The following is a 15,587-nucleotide window of genomic DNA, read 5'->3' as shown; positions in this document are numbered from 1 at the left end:
TCATGCGGCCGCGTCATAGGTGTTCTTCTTTAGGTGCGCGGTCGCGTCAGTCATGCGGCCGCGTCGCTGCTTCTTCGCGCTTGGCATGCGGCCGCGTCGTCCATGCGGTTGCGTCGCTGCCAGTTTCTTCAAAAACTCCGTTTTGTGCTTTCCTTCCATTTTTGTATGTTTTCTTTCCATCCTTTGAGTCATTCCTGCCTTAGAAGATCTGAAACTACTCAACATACTAATCATGGCACCGAATGATAATAAAGGGTAATTAAAATATTTAATTTTAAAGCATAGGAAACATGTTTTTCACATACATCACATAATAAGGAAGAAAAAGTAAAACCATGCAATTAATATGAATAAGTGGGTGAAGGATTGAATAAATCATTCAAACTAAGCACAAAATATATCACAAAATATGGGTTTATCAGTTGGCTATCCAGATCTCTTCTTGACATTCACTTGCAATCCCAAGTGGCTAGAACTAGAAGATTTTCTTAAGAATAGGAAACTTAATGCTAAAGGCAGACCAGATGTTGTTTGTAGAGCTTTCAAAGTGAAACTTGATCGGCTCATACAAGACATAAGAAAGAAAAAGGATTTTTGGAAGGGTTACTGCAAGTAAATATCCAACCTTGCTATTAATTGATATACTAAGATTTAAATTTGTATTTGACCATTCATAATCTTAGGGTTTCTAATTGTATAATATTTTACGATTTAGATCATTAGCCTTATACTACTATGACAAAAAATATAGATCAAACACATTAGAAATCAATTCGTAACTATTTTATAAGGCAGAACCATCTTTTTATACTTTTTAATATTTCATACATTGGAAAATTTACAAAGAAAGGTTATTGACATGGATGTTAGAAGGGCACCGGATAATGCATCATCATAGCTCTTTTCTGTCTCTCAAAAAAATCCATTTATTTAACTAACAAATTTTCTAAATACTTTTAGTTGTATACACCATTGAATTCCAAAAGCGAGGCTTACCACATGCGCATATTCTAGTGTTTTTACATATAGATGATAAATATCCAACCCCAGAAGACATTGATCAGATTATACGCGCTGAGATACCAGATAAAGAGGCTGATCCAACATACTATGAAGCTGTAGAGAAACACATGATGCATGGACTATGTGGAACCATTAAACGAGACTCACCATGCATGGAAAATGAAAAGTGCATAAGACATTTTTTCAAGAGATTTGTTGATAGTACAACGGTTGATGAGGATGGATATCCTATTCACAAACTGAAGGAAGATGGAAAGACAATAATTAAATATGGGATTGATCTTGATAATAGATGTGTTGTCCCACATAACAGGAAATTATTACTGAGGTATGGCACTCACGTTAATGTAGAGCGGTGCAACTAATCAAGATAAATCAAGTATGTAACAAAGGGAATGATCGAGTCACTGCTTCGTTCTACAACAATGCTAACATTGATGCAGAGAATGACGAGTTTGATGAAGTCCATATGTATTATGACTGTAGATACATATTCCCATGTGAAACAGCATAGAGGATATTTGGTTACAATATTCATTATAAAGACCCATTAGTTGTACGTTTGGGCTTTCACTTGCTTGGTGAGCAACCAGTAGTTTTCCAAAATGATGAAAACCTACAAGATGTTGCCAGGAAAGTGTCCGGAAAAGAATCGATGTTCCTAAGATGATTTGAAGCAAATAAGAAGTTATCTGGAGCCCGCACTCTAACATATGTAGAGTTTCCTTCTAAGTTTGTTTGGAATCCGACACCAGAAAAATGGTTTCCACAGAAATCACATTCCGTAATTGGACGGATATTCTTTGTTCTTCCTAGATCCGGTGAAATTTATTATCTTCGATATTGTTAAATTTTTTTAGAGGCCCGACAAGCTATGAGGATATTAGAACCATTGACGGTGTTGTGTACCCCACCTATAGAGATGCATGTTATGGGAAAGGTATTCTTGATGATGCCAAGGAGTACATTGATGCCATCAAGGAAGCAAGCCATTGGAGTTCCGATAAATACCTAAGAAAGTTGTTTGCAACTCTTCTAATATCAAACTCAATAACAAGGAAAGAATATATGGGAAAGGAGTTGGAAAATCTTATGGAAAGATATCCTATATATTCAACGAAACTTATACGAGAATCATGGTATGTTGCTATGTGCACTACTATTTCAAGTTTCAAATAATAAGTTCCCATATTAGACCTTACACATAATTTATGTTTTAATTCATTAGCAAACTAAGAAGGAAACAAATAATTATGGTCCTACCACAATATAAACCATGGCCAAGACATACATGCACACAAATAGTTTTTGGCATCTCATTGATTATATTATTTTATAAGCAGGAAGACTAAACAAGCCACTCAACATGACTATTTGATGTATCATACAAAGTTTTAATACGGACAAATGTATTTGAGCAACATGTGTCAATGACAAAAATAAAAATTGGTATATTTTTGACATCAATAATTGTTTGTGCTAATCAGATAAAATATTTTTGCGTGTGGCTATTTTCACATGTTTTTATCTATTAAAACACATATAATCATATTTGGCATCGAGGCTTATATTTAGGATTAATCTATCTTTACCATTGAAAAGTTCGGTTTTACTCAATCATAACACACATTTTGCATTCTTGGATTATTTATTCGAAGAAATTAGTTCAATATTTTAGACTTTATATAATTGATAATTAAAAACCATCTGTGGCTTCTCTTTACAGATATAAAGCTGATAGGTCATGAGATGATGGATCTTACTCTTTTAGAAATTAAAAAAATTCTTAAATCCTACAAGAGTTTAAAAGAGATTCCATCCATGTCATTTCCAAATATCGACCTATCCTCACAGCAGTTGTTTCAGTTAGGGGTTAACAGGTTGATATTAGACTAGTTGTGCTATGATAAATGTAGGCTTATCGCAGAACTAGCTAACTTTTTGACAAAGCTAACCGATGAACAAAAAAAGGTATTTGACACCATCATGGAAACTATGAACAATGGACAAGGTGATGTGTTTTTTCAATATGGTTATGGCGGCACTGGAAAGACATTTGTTTGGAAAACCCTAGTTACTGCGATCAGGTCGAAAGGGCAAATTGTTCTATTGGTTGTCTCGAGTGGAATCACATTCCTGTTATTACCTGGTGGAAGAACATCACATTTGTGGTTTGCAATCCCAATCAACCTGGATGAATTCTCAACATGCAATATAAAGCAAAATAGTGCTTTGGCAGATTTGATTATAAGGGCCAAGCTTATTATATGGGATGAAGCTCCGATAGTAAATAGACTTTGCATTGATGTCCTTGATAAGACGATGAAAGACCTATTGCGATTCAATAATCCAGAAAGCCTTGACTAGCCATTCGATGGAAAAACTATTGTATTTGGGAGTGATTTTTGACAGATATTACCGATGATACCTAAAGGTAGTACACAAGATATTGTAAACGCAATAATAAACTCATCTTATCTGTGGAATAGTTGCAAGCTTTTGGCACTAACAAAGAACATAAGACTCAGAGCTGAGGTTGATGATGACAGCAAAAATGATCTTAGATTGCTTGCTGAATGGATTCTTGCAATAGGAGATGGTAAATGTAGAACATCGATTGAGGGGATAGACAATATTCAAATTCTTGACGATAATCTTATTGAAAAGTAGGATGACCCTATACTTGAAATTTGCAAAGCAACATACCCTGAATTGTTCAGGTGTTCCAATAGCACACATTAAAGACAAATCTATTTTTGCACCTATACTCCAAATGGTGGATGGAATAAATAGTTTCATGATGAGCCTGAATCCTGGAGAAGCCAAAATTTATTATAGTTCTGACACAAAATGTCAAAATGAGGTGAATAACGATATATTGGCATCAGTACATACACCAGAATTTCTTAACACTATCAGATGCTCCAAGATTCCTAACCATAAGTTAACACTCAAAGTAGGGACCCCGATTAGGTTGTTAATGAATATAGACCACCCTACAGGTCTATGTAATGGTACTAGGTTAGTGGTGACCAAATTGGAGAACCACATCATCGAAGCAAGAAGCCTATAATAGAGAACGACACAGAGTAGAAAGTCTTTATTCCATGTATGACGCTAACTCCAGCTGATCATAGGATACCATTCATATTCCAAAAGAGACAATTTTCTATCATGATTTCCTATGCTATGTTAATTAACAAGAGTCAAGGACAATCATTATCAAATGTCAGATTTGTTTTGAAGAAACCTGTCTTCACACATGGACAGTTGTACGTGGCTGTATCCAGGGTTACTCATAGGAGGAGGCTCAAGGTTTTAATATGTCATGACGATCATCAAAAGAAGAAAACATATAATATGGTATACAAAGAGGTGTTTCAAAACGTAGATTAGATTGATCTGCATACCAATTAAAGATAACAAAATACCAATTTGGTTGCATTTAACTTATTATTTACCCATCCTTATTAAATGTTTTATTAATGTGATATTATATTGTTCAGCTTAGATAGGTGATTACAATCGCATATGAATTGTAGGATATAGCCATATAGCTGGCAGGACTTATTCCACAGAGATTTACAATGCTTATATTATTAATGAAATCTTTCAACACACGACAAATTAGTTGTGAATGATCACTTGGGGCCAAATTAACAACTTATTAAGTTATTTATAAAATCATTATTGATTCCAAGTTTCTTTTGGTTTATAGGCACAATTAGATGTGATGAGTTTGGAAAACTCCAAATTAATTTGATGATGATCAAGGATTATTAAAATAATTAATTAAAAAATTATTAATTTGAATTTTAACTCACATTTGTTGATAATAATTTTGCGTTGTGCAGATTCAGTTATGGGACGAAAATGGCAAGCCTAGTATGAAGTTAATTTTCAGCTTTGTGCAAAAAATGTTTAAATATAAGTGGCTGAATTATAGAGCAGATGGAGCTGTCAAGCATCACTCATCAAGGGTCATGAATCCTTCTTGGGGAGCAAGTCAAGATGGAAGGCCCGGATTGATGGAGCTTGGTGAGAAGGGATGAGGAAGAGGTAATTGCATGTTGGTTTTTGCATTCGGTTCCCTCTCTTCTCTCTTTGTCCGAACCAGTTTGATGCATGAAGAAGAAGAAGTTGGCTCGGTTCAACCGTTTCAACCTTGGAGGCTTCCCCTTCTATAATAAGGGTGAACAGCCAAAGCTTAAAGCAAGGAGAAAAGAGTGAAAGCACAGAGTTCTCATAGCTACCCAAGCTAACAGAAGTTCTTCTCCTTCAATGTGTTACATGTTGTAATTTTCTGTTTAGTTTTGCTGTCTTGAGTCTCATGGAAAAAGGCAAACAGTGAGGTTTGTATGAAAAAGCCATAGAGCGGAAAAAGGCAGAGTATATAAAATTAAAAGAAAAAAGCCATAGATGTCCTTAGAGGTCTTTTGTACATCTGTGTTGTGTTTCATGATTTTGTGGGAATCCCCTTGCAAGTTGGGTTAGCACTTAGCAGTTGAAGGCTTGGTAGGTGACCAAGTCAAGTTCAGGATTGGGGATAGATTCTTGACTTGTCCCGAATAGAAAGGGTAGCTCCTAGGGAGAATTGGTGTATGTAATCTGCATGATTATAGTGAAATTCCATCATTGTTGTGATGGAGACTGGATATAGGCTGCATTGCACTTAGCAGCTGAACCAGGATACTTCTTGGTGTGATTCTCTCTTTCTCTTCTACTCCATCTCTGATTCTGTTGCACAGGAGACAAAATTGAAAAATATCTCCTCATTGATTACGGGACAAAAAGAAAATGTCTCTTGACTAATGACGAGACAAAAAGCAGAAATATCTCCTCAAAGAGTTCTAAAAGGCAGTAAGTGTTACTAAGTGAAAAAGGGGCTAAGATTCAACCCCCATTCTCTTAGCCACTGATAACCATCAAGATGCATTAAATTTGTCAATCATTATCCAAGACATATCCACCTGGCTTTCCATGTCACATGTTGCTGTTTTATGGTATTGGAGACTTAATTGAGAGGTCATCACGCATTCACATTCCCTTTGCGTAGTTAATTTTATTCCATGATTAGTTTTTACCCACGCAGATAAATGACATTTGTTTTCAATTTGGCATTCGGAAGTTTTTGCACTTCTTACCACCTCATATCACAAGGTTTAGAAAAAGGCGATATCCCTACAATGGTTCTAGTCAATTGTGTGGTCAACATCGCACTTTTAATACACTTATGTTCTCATAGTTTTAATAACAGTTTCTTTATCATTATCAACAATTACTTCCTTTACAATTTCCATAAGATTGGCAGAAACTAATCTACTATTTTTCAATACTATCAACAAAGTAAATTAAATGTACAAATCAACCATGGAAACAAAAGACGAGGCTTTCTATTTTCACAAGTTATTAGGATAGGGTTAACTTCAAATATTCCACATGATGCCTACAATCTTTAAAGGCGGAGCCCGCCCAACCGTGACAAGGTATCTTACATATAATGAAACTCCAAATCTTCACATGCCAAACTAGAAGTTGGCAAACAATACAAATTACATTGTTTCACTCCATACAAACTTAACAAAGCAAAATTCTTTGGTTAAATTGTAAAGATAGTACTTTAACACTTATTTCTTATGTATGAGGACCCTTTGTATCCTTGGTGCAATTGATATCTACGAATATGCCACCAACCATTCTTTCAAACGTGTCAATCCTAAAAAATTAAACATTTCATGAATGTTTAATTGCCTACGTTGATTTTCCAATCACAAACAACAACATCAAATGCAAAATTAATTTAGTTAGCAAATTCTCTGAATTTTAACCTTTACAACAATACAAATTTAGGCTTCCCATCTCGATATCCAGTATACGGAGCTCAGTGTCCTTCACAAAACAAAAAAGCATCACCATCAACACGATGAAGTTCAAAGAAAAATAAAATCAGAGGAAATAAAAAAAAGAGTATAACAGTAGAGTATATTAACCCAAATTTGTGCTTACCTTCAATGAACATACACCCCAATTCTTGGACGAATTCCAGCACACTTAGCAAAATTCCTGACGAACTCATTGATTTAGCTCAACACAAGATATGACTATCCACCATAAATGGGAGACGAATTAAAAAAAATAGCTACAAACAAAACTAAATAGTAACAAACGGCTATGTACTAATGAAACAGGAAGCTTAGTTTCTATTAGAGGAGATTTTAAGTTGGATTTTTGTATTAACTTGCCAATCAACCCAACATGTTCAACTCACAGTGAAGCAGAAGCAATAAATCCATTTGCCGATTCCACTCTATTTGGTATAAGGAAAAAAGCTTCCCACTTTAATGGGTTGGTCTTTGTTAGGTAGGGTAATTAATTATTGCACATCGTTACAGTTGGCTCATAAATAGACTCGTGACATGTGGTTTATAACTAAGAAGCTTATTAATCATCTTATTTTTACAATGATCATAAAAAAGTTTAAAATGTGACTTATCTTTATGAAGCCTCATTTTTATTACTCATCTTTTTATCTTTACAATGGCTTAAGTCAGATTCAAATTGAAACAAAAAAATATTGTGTACAGTAAGACTTATAAGTGATTAATAAGTAAGGAAAACCAATTTTATATTTAAAAAAAGGGGTTGTTATTCATAAGACCACTTTTGTTCATATATTTTTATTGGGGGTGATAGAAAATTCAGTTCTTTTATTGGATTAATAAACTCTTTTGTTATTAACTAAACATGAATATAGAGTGAAATTATGAAATATCAATAAATATTATATTCACGTTCAATTAAAAATATGTCTAATTGATGTTATTAAAAAAATTTAACTAATTTATTTATCACCAATATGAGAGCATTCTTTTATAAATTAGACGCAATATTAATTTAACAATTGATATCTTTACGTAACAGTCTATTAATATATTAAGAGAAATTATGTCCATAGTTACTTTCAAATATACATAATACTAATTTCACCTACAAATTTTTTTATATATTTAGTTAAAATATATTTGAAGGTTACCAAATGAAAAAAATTATAAAAAATATATTAATTTTAACTAAAATATTAAACAATATAACTATGCCAGATTTTATACATTAATTTTTAAAGTCAAATTCTATATCAATATAACTAATTAGGTTATCTACATACTAAGTAAATTAAATTTTCTCATTAATATATACTAACAAGTATAATTACCTGTGCCATGCACGTGATAAGATTGAAATTATAATTTTAAATTATTTTTAAAATTAATTTAAATTATAATAATTTGATTAATAAAAAAAATAATATGTTATGCATTATTTTTTTTAAATTTAGTATTAATTGGATTAACTCTGAAATAGTTATTAATCGATTTTAATAATCTACTTTGTTCAATAAATCAGACATATATACTGAATGTGATCATAAATAATATAGTAATAGTTGTAAGACCCAGAACTGTTGAAAAGTCTTATTATGATCAAGTCTCAAATCATATGGTTATTTATAGCCTTAATTTCAGAAATTATTTTATTAAAGATAATTAAGACAAGTTGTGATTTATTGAATTTGAGACGAGTTATGATTATTATCCAATTTTACAGTTATTGGATTATTTTCTATAATTGAATTATAAAGTTGATAGTTATGAAATAATAAGGATTTTGTATGATTTGGATTAGATAAGTAATATTTTAAATATTAATACTGCTATTTTGGAAAATGAAGAAATTAAGTATATTATTTCTAATTATTTGATTTGGGCATTTTATTGAAAGTAATTTGTAAAAATTGATGAGCAAATAGTATTTTTATATATTATTATTGTTGGATTAGAATTTATTTCAAATTACTATATTATCCCTATTTTAAAGTGAAATTACTAAAATGCCCTAACCCTAATTTTGATACACCAACCCCAAAACCCTTCTCTTCGTGCTGCGCAGCCAACAGCCTCTCCTTCACCCTCTTTGCTGCGCAGCCTTATGATGAACACACACACACACCCACTGCTCTTGAGAAGAAACGAAGAAAGCAAGCGAAGGGATCCAAGGAGAGGGAGATCAGAATCGGAAGGGAAGGGGGCCGCGTTTCACGCCGTGCAGTCGCGTCGCGCCTGTCACGAGTTCGCCGCCACCACCGCGCCGTTGCACCGTCGCCAGAAAGGGCAGAATCGATATGGGGGTTGGCTCGCGAGTGAGGGTGGTCGCGAGCTTGGAGCTGCCGTGCCATCGTCACCACTGCATCCACGCTGGTTGTCGCTGCTGTGATGCACCCGAGAGGAGAGGAGTTGCGTTGGAAGGCTGGCCGCCAGGGGCGCTGTTGCTGCGAACCAGCCGCCGCCGTGCATCCTCGTTGCCTTTACTGACCGGCCAAGTCGCCTCTCCATGGTCACCGCCGTGGGTTTTGCTGCTGGTGAGGAAGGGACGCTGCCTTGTGACATCACCGGTGTGCCTGGGTGCTGTTGCTGCGAGCGTGCCATCACCGGAGCTGGGTGGTTGCTGTCATGGGAGCCGAGAAAGAAGGAGGGAGAAGTTGTGCCGTTGTTCTGGTCACCGGGGATTCTATGGCCGTCGGAAGCTGCCGCTGCCCAACCAGCTGCAACTGGGGTTGTCTCCTGTCGTGTATGGCTACCGAAGAAGTTGTTGTGGCCGCCGGAACCACCGCCGGAGCTACTAATTACTTCTGCCGTCGCCAGAAAGTTTGCCGGTAAGGGTTTTATTTAAGGTTTCAGTCCTTTTTGAATTCTGAGGTTACTATGGTCACTGCCTGCTGGTTTCAGTCGTCGTGATTAGAATTTGTCACCGCTGCCGCTTGAGGTGGCTGCTGGGATGCCGCCAAGCCGGTTCGGAGACCGCCGCGGTGTCGGTTCAGCCGCTCCTCCTTCGGTTCGGTAAGCGTTTCGATTTGAAAGCCCTTTCGTTATTATTCTGTTATCGCACGCTAAGGTTTGTTGCGTTAATTACTATAAGATTGAGTTCGGTTGTTGTATGTTGCGATTAGAGTTGTTGAGACTATTGCGAAAGTGGCTTGGAGCTGAGGTTTCGGTTGCCGTCAGTTCGATTTGAGGCGGAAAAGACTTGATGAGTTATTTGGGTTATGGAATTGTGTTTTGAGGTAGGGGCGCTTTCCAAACACTATATTTTATGTATTGGAATTATTACATATGGATACTGATGTGAGATATTGTGTATTTGGTGATTGTATCTGCCTTATGTATTATTTGATTGACTCGAATGTTTATGGATGTCGGTTTGGCTGAATTGTTGTGCGGTTTTGTAAAATGTAATTTTTAAAGCTGATTCTTTAAAGATTTGAAATCTGAGTTTAATCTGTCGAGGATTGATTTGAATTGAGTTGATCTTTTTGATGATGTGAAGAGTCGAATGCACTTTTGAATTCAGCCTGGTTTACTTTAATTGACTTGGTTTGGATAAATGATTTGTTATTGAACCGATTCTTTAAAAGCTTTGGAAATGAGTTAAATCGGTTGATATTGAGTTGATTTTGAAATGGTTACATTGAGATATGCCACTGAGGTAACTGTCGAATTTAGCTTGCTTTTGAATTGATTTCTGGTTTTGAGCTGTTGAAAAGGGATGAGAAACGATTCAGTTGGGACCCGAACCGGGTGGCAAAGTCCAAGTTTTAGGGGAGATGCTGCCGGAATTTCTATAAAATCCGAGTCTTTATTGAAATGTTGTCCGGAAAAATGATGAGTTAAAGACTTCAACTATCATATTTGAATTATCAAGAAAGGGATGATTCATGCTTTTGAAATGAGTTATTAAAGAGGAAATTGTGATTTAGTCTTGCTTTTTAAGAAAGGCATGATATCTCTTTCAGGAGAAAGTTACTTAGATGAAACTTATGTTTTTTTAAGCTGTTTTAAATGTGACAAGGGCAATGCCTTTGAATTTGACTTGAGGGTTTCAATTAGAGGAGTTTCAATGACTTTGAAAGAACTTGAATGTCTCTTGACATGTTTCATTTTGAAATGTTTTGAGAAAGGTTTTAAGTACTCTTTGAATTCTGAATTATTGCAAGACTAAAACAATTTTGAACAGTTGAAACGTTCTAGAATTTATCATGGGGGTTGAAGTTGGTTTTTGGCCTAAATAGAGGAAACGGATTTGAAAGAAGTGAATGATTACGTGACTCGGTTTGGCTTAGATCCTATTTTATTACTCAAAATGGAAAGCCAAGGTTTTAATGATTTTAAATGAATTTGGCAAACTGAGTTTTATTATTCTCCCCTAAAGACTTGGGACTCTGCCGAGAAGCTTTTGTTATAAAATCCCATTGTTGGATGGGTGGTTTTGAATACTTTGAAATAAATCCTTAACTTGCCATGGTTTTGGAAGTTTTGGAAAGAGAATGCCGAGAGTGGCTTTGTTTTAAAAAGGAAACTCACTTTGAGTAAATTTGGCTTATGAGCTTGAGATGATTTGAGAAATGAGATCTTTAAAGACAAGGCTGAAAAGAGTTGAAATTTGATTTCAAAGTGAAATGGCTTGAGAAAAGTGATTTATGGCTTAAATGCCGATTTTATAAATTTGATGATATTGAATGGTGGAAGTGCTGTTTTGTTATGGGCCGAAATGGCTGTGTATGATTATGAATATTGGCTGGTTTTGGATTGAACCGTGAGCCGGAATGGCTGTGTATGATATTGATTTATGGCTGATTGCCGAATGAATTATGGGCCATATGGCTGACTATGAATTACGAATTTAAGCCGAATGGCTGAGATGGATGTTGATCCATGGCTGGGACTAAATGAATATATGCTTGAGATACATGGGTAGTAGCAAGGGTTGAGGTTCGTCCCACTTGCTCCAGGTTAGAGACTGTGATGCCTGGGTAGTAGCGGTAGTAGTGGTGATTCCACTCGCTCCAGGTTAAGCTTTTAAACACCTGCCTGGGTAGTAGCCGCAGTAGTGGTTATTCCACTGGCTCTGGGTTGAGCGGGTAGTAGCAATGGGGTTGTAGCTCAAACCTACTTGCTCCGCGATGGGTGTTTCTGTCCATGGTTAGCTACCAGGACGTGTCGGGTTGGCTATATAACCGACATATGATATCATCAGCCACTAAGGACAGGCATGCATCATATGCATCTATGTGACATTGTTTGGGTGTGCAGATTGTACTTGATTTGCCTATGTAATTATCTGCTAATTGTTCTACTTGCAATAACTATTTGTTTGTGTTTGCATCTGGAACTCTGTTGGTGGGTGATGATTGGTTGTTGGATTGAATTGTTTGGGCCTAGGGCCGTGGTTGAATTGAGATGGATCGATGGTTGGTTTTGGTTTGGTGTTCTTGGTTTGGAAAAATATGAAAGCTATTTTGGTTCAGTATAGATAAACTTTTTGAAAGGCTTTTGATGTTTTCGAGAATTGAACGGTTCCTCTTTCAGAAAAAAAGTTTCCGAATTTACTTTTATTCAAAACCGTTGTTTTTGAAAAGAGGCATAAGACAGTTATTAATCACTGGTACGGTTTATCTTCATGTATCCTATTACAGTAATTCTCAAAAAACCCTCTACTGAGAACCCTTTCGTGGATAATGTTCTCAGCCCCTACATTTTTCCCTTTTCAGGATATGGGCGTAGAAGTTACAAAGAGCTTATTTAATTGTGTTGTGATGCTCTTTATTGCTTTAGATTATTATTCATTGTACCCTCGCCTTTATCTTGGTATATTTTGTAAGAGGGATAGGAATTGTATTGGTTCTTGCTTGTAATATATATATATATACACATGGATGTACTCTTTATGAGTTTTTGTAAGTTGTATGGTATGTATGGATGTACGTTGTATAGCAAAGTAATTTAGAGGAGCGGTATCGTGGTTTAAAGTTTTAAACATGCTCATATTTTAGTATAAATAGTATAAGTGTCGTCGTAATGTCCGAGCTATCAGAGTTGCGCAGCCGGAAGCGTGAGCTTTGGTAGTTAGGGTGTTACAATAGTTAAATCTACCAACAAACATATTGGCTATTATCACACTCTAAAACAAATTAAATATAAAGGCTATTAGCACTCACTTAAAAATCTATAAAATTGCACTGTCTTTAATTCGTGCAAGGGTTTATTTATCAAATAAACTTAAAATATAAACCAAAAATATTTATAAAATGGACCTAGCATCACTTGAAAGAATCATGGAAAATAATCAACTTACCTTATCATCCATAAGAACCATTTCTATGTAAGTCGTGTTGTTCTTGCCAAATTTGGATGAGACTTTTCATAATCTTATAATTCTTGTCTTTATTTTTCAAACTTTTTCATTACATAATCTATCATAGGTAATACTGTTGATAGAATTGTAGTTAGTATCCCTTAGGTATGAAAAATAATAAACAGAAGAAGTTCTATGTCTGAGATACGAATTTTTTAGATGATAAATGATTGTAAAAATTCACTATTAATCCTTATACACACACACACACACACATACACGGTAATAGTTAACAAATATTTTTAATGGAGATACTTACTAAATATATATGTTATCGACATTAATTATATGCCAATATTTTTAGGAAAGAGCTAAAAGAGGAGATATATAAATATATATATAACATTATTGCTATATAGGAAGCATACATAAATTGCTACATTTTTTTATTATATTATACAACTTAAAATTATACTATCATGTTATTATTAATCCTAGATACTTGCTATAATTATATCAAATTTAATTATAAATCTAAATAAATAAAATAGATAACATTCAATATTATTTTTTTTACATTCAATATTACTGTAAATATAAAAAGTAAAATAATTAATGAAAAAATATGAGCAGAAAATAAAACATATTAATTAAAATTCAATTTGTTATCTAATTAATCTTATGTCCATACGATATAACTTTACAAAAATGTTATGAATCACAACCTTTTTTATTATACAAAAAAGAAAAACACTATATGTAGCCTTTAGTAGTACAAAAAATAATTATAAAAATTAATTATTGATATTGATATTAATCATAATTGATTATTAATACTTTAATTTTTTAAAATATATTTTACCTTTCTAAAATATAATGCATGTACCGTGTAGACTTTATTATTATTATTATTATTATTATTATTATTATCCACTAATTGATATCAAATTAAATGGGTCACTGTTAATGTGTGCATCAATTATCTCCTAATAAAATTATTGCACTTGAATGAGAATTAGAACTATATCAATTGATATAATTAGAATGATTAAAAATATCGATAATTTATAAGTAGTTTAATAACACATTAAATATTAATTTGATATAATTATAATGAAGATATTTTCTTAAATTAATATAATCATGCATTATTCATGAGCTAATTGTAATATAATTAGAATAAATTTATTTGAGAAAAAAAATTCATGTATAATTTTCAGAAATTATAATATTTTTTTATTTATTATATATACATATATATTAATTTTGTTAAATAATTATATATATACATAAATAATTATATACATATACATAAATAAAAAAATATATAAATTATATTTTGTTAAACTCCATGTTACCGGCTATTAAAAATATTTAAATCATATGTATTAACTTTTTTTTGTTATAATTATTTCGTTTTATATATATATGATTATTTTTTATTCTACAACCGTGCAATAATATTTTCATAATATTATTGTATATATGAAGCAGCTTTATATTACTATAATTATATCAAATTTAATTATGACTGTAAATAAATAAAATAGAAAACAATCAAAACTAATTTTTTTATAGTCAAAATTTACTATAAATATAAAAAATAAAATCACTAATGATTAAAAATTTGAGTAGAAAATAAAAATCCATAAGTTAAATTCAATTTGTTAACTAATTAATTTTATGTCCATATATAATATTATTATTATTATATATTGATTAAAACTGTGAATACATACTAATAAAATTATTACATACAAATGAGAATTAGAACTATATCAATTATATTAATTATATAAATTCGAAATTATTATTATTATTATTATTATTATTATTATTATTATTATTATTATTATTATTATTATTATTATTATTATTATTATTATTGAGTAATGATGATAATTCATGTGATAATGAATATTACCTATAAAACATCTAAAATTAAATAATATTCAAGTATAATTATGTGACAATTATAATTCAAAAATTACTGTATATGAAGTCACGTGAATTATTATAATTGATATAATAATTGCTATAATTATTACATATTCTCAATCTTATCGGTTGTATCAATTTAACTATATCAATTATATTCAAATTAGTAGTCAATTATTTTTATAAAAATTCTTGCTATAATTAGGTTATACTTATGAGATTATCTTATATTAATCGTTATAATTAATTTAATAAAGATATTTATTAAGTATATATGTTATCTATATTAATTATATGCCAATATTTGTAAGAATGAGTTTAAAAAAGTGATATATAAATATATAATATTATTGTTATATAAAAAATAGATTTAAATAATATATTAAATATCAATTTGATATAATTATAATAAAAATATTTTCCTAAAATAATATAATCAT

At 32.6% G+C, this 15,587-nt stretch overlaps 1 protein-coding gene across 1 annotated transcript; it reads left to right on the top strand.

The window, feature by feature from the left end:
* The first annotated feature begins 409 nt into the window (after positions 1 to 409).
* Positions 410 to 3,390, top strand: LOC140174291 (uncharacterized). Its single transcript, XM_072198705.1, has 4 exons — positions 410 to 602; positions 961 to 1,351; positions 1,884 to 2,162; positions 2,940 to 3,390. Exons 1-4 carry the CDS (start codon positions 410 to 412, stop codon positions 3,388 to 3,390), a joined length of 1,314 nt encoding a protein of 437 aa, XP_072054806.1.
* Positions 3,391 to 15,587: the final 12,197 nt, after the last annotated feature.

The sequence above is a fragment of the Arachis hypogaea genome, chromosome 7, assembly GCF_003086295.3.
Source record: "Arachis hypogaea cultivar Tifrunner chromosome 7, arahy.Tifrunner.gnm2.J5K5, whole genome shotgun sequence".
NCBI classification, from domain to species: domain Eukaryota; kingdom Viridiplantae; phylum Streptophyta; class Magnoliopsida; order Fabales; family Fabaceae; genus Arachis; species Arachis hypogaea.
Note: the sequence above shows the minus strand (reverse complement) of the source record. Positions and strands in the feature narration are given on the sequence as shown.

What these genes read in the sequence shown, in the direction of transcription:
- LOC140174291 (XM_072198705.1), top strand. Translation starts at nt 410, where the DNA reads ATGGGTTTATCAGTTGGCTATCCAGATCTCTTCTTGACATTCACTTGC. An exon ending in GAAAAAGGATTTTTGGAAGG is followed by an intron (nt 603 to 960) that starts GTTACTGCAAGT and finishes AAATACTTTTAG; the next exon opens with TTGTATACACCATTGAATTC. An exon ending in AACAGGAAATTATTACTGAG is followed by an intron (nt 1,352 to 1,883) that starts GTATGGCACTCA and finishes AAATTTTTTTAG; the next exon opens with AGGCCCGACAAGCTATGAGG.